The following is a 6,570-nucleotide window of genomic DNA, read 5'->3' on the forward strand; positions in this document are numbered from 1 at the left end:
TATTCGATTTCGATGAAAACGAAAGTCTAAGTAACTTGTATCTGTTCAATGAATAATCAGTCTTCTGATTCACTCGATGATTCCATCATTAAGAACGAATTGATCGTGTACGACCCATCACTTATTGCTTTACAGACCCATTCACGTTCTATTCGTTTGACGAGACTTTACATTCCATTGATAGGCTTGAGGAAAAGAGCAGAAAGGGCTCCATTGCGATGATTGAGTCATATGCTACAGCTGCATTGCTACTGAGGAACATGTCTTTTCTGCCGCCAGCGCATTTTCTTAGTGTCTGTTTGGGTTTCATAATGAAATTTGCATAGAAGTCAGGAAAAAATTCATCAGATGCTACATATGGAGTATGTTTCTCAATAAGAGCGAGGCTGGACGTTGACAGGACAGGGAGAGAAGTCAAGAGCTGAAGCATTTTAAATGTGGTACCTACTTCCGAGGAGTGATGAAGATAAAATGGGTTGACCGAGTAAGTAATGACAAAGTGTCATGGAGAGGCGGAGAAAAGAGAATTCATTTAAAAAAACCTATATAATACGAGAAAATTTGGTTGCCCAAAGGTCAAGCATGATGGGATGATGAAAACAATCGCCTAGTGGAAGGAAAAACAGGAAAGGGACGGCCCCAAATGAGTTTCATTAGACATATTTTAAAGGTTGTGTACGCGATGGGTACAAAGATAAATGATAAATAAATAACCGAAGGACCAGGCGGTTTATGATGATTGAAATTGTATTATATTACAAAAAAAGGAGAACTCTCCCGATCGACCATTCTACCTGGCGACCAAAGGCTGACTACCTACCCTCGTGCCGGAACACGTGGGGGCAGTTACAAAATTTGACTTCACACAAAATTTGACTTACTCTGTTAACAATGGAAAAACGAATTGAACTGGCGGGAACTCAAACTAGATTACACAGACTTCAAACATTCCGCCCACCTTCTCTTCGCAGAAGAGAACCATTACATAACAACAACAAAAATATTTAAATGAACATAGATTTTAAACTCAGATTACAATATTCATTTTAAAATTATTAGATTATTCACTGGTCTTTTAAGCACTGAATTTGCAGTTTGAATTGTCACAACTCGGACATATCCATCATCACCCGGGTGAACTTTTATTACTCTGGCTAGTTGCCAACGCGCTGGTGGAGTGTTGTCGTTGCAGGCAATCACGAGATCCCCAGCCTTGATGTTGCCCATTTCTGTCGTTGCTGTAGAGATTGCAAGTACTCCCTCGACCAGCGTCGCCAATAATGCTGAAGCATTTGCTGTACCATTTGCCATCTCTTTAAAGTTGGAATATTTTCCTCAATTAATGCTGGCTCTGGAATTAGATAAGATGAAGATTGAATTAAAAAATGAGCAGGAGTCAACGCTTGGATATCATTAGGATCATCTGATAAGGGAACAAGCGGGCGGGAATTCAAACATGCTTCCACTTGACACAATAGAGTTGACAGTTCCTCGAAAGTCAACTTTGTTTCCCCGATAACCCGTCTTAGATGATGCTTTGTTGACTTGACTGCCGCTTCCCAGATCCCACCAAAATGTGGGGCTGTGGGGGGATTGAAACGCCACTCCGTTCCATTAGATGCTAAGGCCTCAGCGAAGGTGCGGGTGAAGTTGGAAGATCTCTGGAACAGTTCTTTTAATTCTCTGTCAGCACCCACAAAATTAGTTCCCTTGTCACTTAATAACAAGGAGCAATGACCTCGTCTCCCAACAAATCGTCGGAACGCTGCAATAAATGCTTCAGAAGTGTAATTAGAAACTGCTTCCAAATGCACAGCACGAGTGCTCAGACATACAAAAACACATATGAAACCTTTGTATGAACTTCTACACTTTCCTGGTGAGGTCTTAATGCTCACAGGTCCAGCATAATCAACACCAGATTTTGAGAAAGGTCTGTTAGGCATTGTTCTGTATTGTGGCAAATTACCCATGATTTGATATGAAGTACTTTTTCTGTAACGTTGGCACACAACACATTTATGGATTATCTCTTTGATTTTCTGCCGTCCTTTCAATACCCAGTACTGTGTGCGTAGTGTTGTAAGAGTTAGCTGTACCCCACCATGCAGTGTACGCTTATGGCAGTCTTCGATGATTAAGCGTGTGAGTGGATGATCACTGGGTATGATCAACGGATGTTTCTCATCCTCAGAAAGTAATGAATGCTTTAATCTTCCTCCCACTTTTAATAACTTTTGATCAATAAATGGCGTTAACCTGATAAGCACACTGTTCTTAGGAATAATTTCATTTTTCTCCAAGATCGAAATTTCTTTAGAAAATGATTGCCGTTGTGCTATGTACACTAACAATAAACGAGCTCTGATAACTTCACTTGGATTCAAAATTACATCAGCATTCATTAATTCAACATTAAACCATGATGCACTGAAAATTGGATGCACTAGTTTTTTTGCTTGTAGAAAACGTATCACATAAGCCATGACATGCACTGTAGTTTTTAGATTAGTGTACTTTTGAAAGATATTAAAGCCACTAGCTTTAATTGTTGCATTATTTGTTGATAAAACAATAGGAATTTTCGATTGTTCATTAGTTCTTCTATTAAAAACTGTTTTTGGCCATATTATCACTGGCGCAATCCAGCCTAATGGATCAAATAGTTAAGCTACCTTGGATAACACTAATCGTTTAGTCCATTGCTCTACCTTTTGATCAATTTTAGCATTGAAGTTAAAACAGTCTTCACTGGGTTGCCAATTAAGTCCCAAAACTGCAAATATTGATTCATTCGCAAAGAGTGATTCCGGTTCATTGGCTAATAGCTCTTGTGGCAACCACTGAAGTAGAGTAGAACTATTTGAATGCCATTTGCGAAGGGAAAAACCGCCCACCATGCACAATTTAATGACATCTTTTTGCTTAGCCAATGCGGTGTGAATCTCATGATCATCTTGTTGAATCGTAAATACAGCTGAAGTGTGCGGTAGGACCGCATTTGTCTCACCAGATAAGATCCACCCTAGGGCTGTGGCCATGGCAATCGGATGGTTTGCTTCCCCTTTGACGACTCTACCCTCCACGACTCGGGCGTGCACCGCGGCTCCAAGGAGTAGATCGATTTGTCCAGCCTGGTAGTATTTGGGATCAGCAAGCTCCAACTCCTTCAGATGAGGCCAGTTATCCCTGGTTAGAAGACTCGGTTTGTACAACGTTACCTTGGGTACCACCAGAGCTTCAGTGTGACAGCTAAAAGTAGACATGAATCTTGGCTTAATTATAACACTAACAGAGCCTTTGCATTTCATATGATGACTGTTACCAAGTCCACTGACAACCACCGAAGCTGATTTTTTATCAAGTCTAAGTCTTTGACAAAGTGATTCCGTGATGAAACTAGACTGAGCGCATTGGTCAAGTAATGCTCTAGCTAACACAACATTTCCATGAGGTCCTTGCACTTTTACCCACGCAGTGGAAAGAAGTACTGTCTCAGGCTTGCTATCGATCACATTAGTTAGTTTACGTTCGATAGATTCTTCAGTAAAAACAGGAAAAGAGCTTGTTGATTGGTTCTTCACACAGTTTTTCGAAGATTCAGAATTAGTTGAAGGCTCATGTAAAAATGTATGATGCTTTTTATGGCAAACCTGACAGCTCTTTTTTGATATGCAATTTCTCAAAACATGTTGTCCAAAACAATTGAAACAAAGATTCTTAGAAAGGACAAATTCCTTCCGTTGCTCTACTGATTTATCACGAAATGTTTCACAATACGCCAACCAATGGCTGCGGCCACACAAAGCACACAAGGGATTTTTCATTACGGTTGATCCGCCCATATGAAAACTCTTTGATTTGTATGATCCACTCTTTTCATGAAATTGACGTCGCTGTTGCATGCCCTTGGGAGATCCCGAAGATTGTTTGTTACCACAACTTTCCAGACTGTCCAAACTCATTATTTTTGTTTTGAGGAAATTTTTAAGCATCTCATACGTAGGAGGTGCAGTTGAATTCTCTAATTTAATTTCCCAATCACGTCGCGTTTGTGGGTCTAATCTCCTTTCAGTTATAAATACAATTAAATCATCCCAATGACATACTGGACGTCGCAACGCTTCAAGTGAGAGCAAGGGGTTCACTGTGCCGGCATAAATGCGGCGTAATTCAGATACTGACTCGTTTTGCATCGATTTAAGATCAAACAGCGCAGCAAGGTGAGCACTAGTTATGCGTCTATTATTCTCGTAATAATTTTGCAAAGATTGCCACGCAAGAGTGAAATTTTCTTCTGTGATAGGAATAGTACGTACCAGGTCAGCAGCTTCACCAGAAAGACAGCTTAACAGGTATTGCAATTTAGCAACCTGCGAAATATCTTTGCGATCTATTATCATAGACTTCAGGAGATCTCGAAAAGTTTCCCAATTTCGGAAATCACCTGAGAATTTAGGTAACTCCGGGACAGGTAATCTAACAAGGTGATCACCCTCACTATGGGAAGTTTTATTCTCACCATTCCGTTCACTTTTACTTGATGCTGATACAAGGTTTATCAGAAATTCCTCAAACTCACCCTTTCGTTGCAAGTACACTTCCTCAGCATTATCTAGGAAATGAGAGCAAAAATAATCATTCTGTAAATCTAAATATTCACTTTCAAGTAATTGTTCATGAGCATCATTAATTTTTTGCCAATAATTGTCAATGCACTCCATTCGAACCTTACAAGATCCGCGATTCATTTTTGTAGCACCTTCTTTTTTAAAGTTTATGAAGGAATTATTAATTTTCCTTAGATAAGTCTTTTGCTTTTCGTAAAAGCCTTCCATTTTGATATGTCACTCAGTCAATCAGATTAGATAGTTCTGCTTGAGTTCGACAAAATTGCGTTCACAATATAACACTTTGATATCATTTACTTAGGTTAAGCCACATTAGCTAGATAAGATTTTCAATTTAGATGAAACTTGCTAAGTAACTTGGGCGTTATATAGATAAATTGAAACAATCTTACTGATTTTCTGATGACTGCTAGCCCCAAAGACGCCCTCTGTTGTCGATGTACGATGCCTTCGTAGACGTCCGATGATAGTACGAGTGGGGATGAATCAGCCGTTGCAAGGACGACGGCACGAAGCACTCCTTCCCCCTCCGATTTCCTCTTCTCCGAGCTGCTTTGAAGAGCTGTCCCTCGTGCCTCCGTCATGAGCCTCACGGTAGATAGGGATGACCAGCGGGACTTCTTTTTCGTCGATGAGTTCCATTAGTCCGCCGATACGATTTTTCTCCGATAAACGATAATTATATGAAACATTGACCGCCAAGATTCGCTAACAACTCCGTTAACGAATAAACGGGACCAATAATCTGGTAAAGATTAATCCGGCAGCGATATAACCGGAAAGATATGTCCCGAGAAGGTAAAACCGGTGATGATACGTACGACCTCTGCAATGCGATGATTTTCAATTTGGCGATGCTGAGATCAACGATACTGAGTCCGGAAAGATAGGTCCCGAAAAGATGATATCCTATGTAATTCAGCACCATCCGTCGCGATCCGATGAGTTCCGATATGATCCGACGTATCCGATGAAATCCGTTGACATCCGGCCCGAAGGACCAAAAAATATGTACGCGATGGGTACAAAGATAAATGATAAATAAATAACCGAAGGACCAGGCGGTTTATGATGATTGAAATTGTATTATATTACAAAAAAAGGAGAACTCTCCCGATCGACCATTCTACCTGGCGACCAAAGGCTGACTACCTACCCTCGTGCCGGAACACGTGGGGGCAGTTACAAAATTTGACTTCACACAAAATTTGACTTACTCTGTTAACAATGGAAAAACGAATTGAACTGGCGGGAACTCAAACTAGATTACACAGACTTCAAACAGGTTGTAAAAGAGAAGAAATACGTCGCTGTGAAAAGGCTAGCGGATAGGAGAGCGGAATGGAGAGCTGCGTCAAATCTACCGTAGAATTCTTGCCTTATGATGATGACGGAAAATTGATGCTGAATGAGTCATGAAATTAAATAACCATGCCTGTAAATTTTACTGCTATAATATTTATATAAAGGGTGTGTGGAAGCTTAATCGGCAGAAGAGCACTCAAATTCTATCCTATGAGTCTGAAGTTCAAAACCCGTGAAAGCTTCTGCGATTAAAATATTCGTTGAATATCTCATGGTGTTATTATCTATTTTTTGAGCCGTTTCATGTGAGTATAAATTTCATGATAGTCCATTTAAAATGAACTAGCTTTAATGATGTTAAATATTCTTGTGTTGCAGAGTTTCTTCATATCTCTGGGTGTCTCTACCTATTATTCCATCATAAATATGCTTTGTTATTCTCATTCACGATTATGTTTTCGCTTTACCAATTACAATCTTAAATATTCCTTTGAAACAATAATACACGATGGGGAGCTATTTCAATTAGGAATGCAATTTTTTTCAGTGTTTCAAATACGACTTTACCTCTTAATTTTCATTCGCAGGATTATTAGCATTCTGTGGCCGACGGTGATTTTGTTTAGCCATTGAA

The 6,570-nt window shown here is 39.8% G+C and overlaps 1 protein-coding gene across 1 annotated transcript; it reads right to left on the reverse strand.

Moving 5' to 3' along the window:
• Window positions 1-753: 753 nt before the first annotated feature.
• On the reverse strand, window positions 754-5,909 carry LOC124163913. The gene is made up of 2 exons (XM_046541021.1): window positions 3,011-5,909; window positions 754-1,351 (listed from the first exon to the last, which is right to left on the reverse strand). The coding sequence occupies exons 1-2, from the start codon at window positions 4,836-4,838 to the stop codon at window positions 1,197-1,199; spliced, it is 1,983 nt and encodes a 660-aa protein (XP_046396977.1). The 5' UTR covers window positions 4,839-5,909; the 3' UTR covers window positions 754-1,196.
• Between the last annotated feature and the right edge of the window lie 661 nt (window positions 5,910-6,570).

The sequence above is a fragment of the Ischnura elegans genome, chromosome 8 (assembly GCF_921293095.1).
Source record: "Ischnura elegans chromosome 8, ioIscEleg1.1, whole genome shotgun sequence".
Lineage (NCBI taxonomy): Eukaryota > Metazoa > Arthropoda > Insecta > Odonata > Coenagrionidae > Ischnura > Ischnura elegans.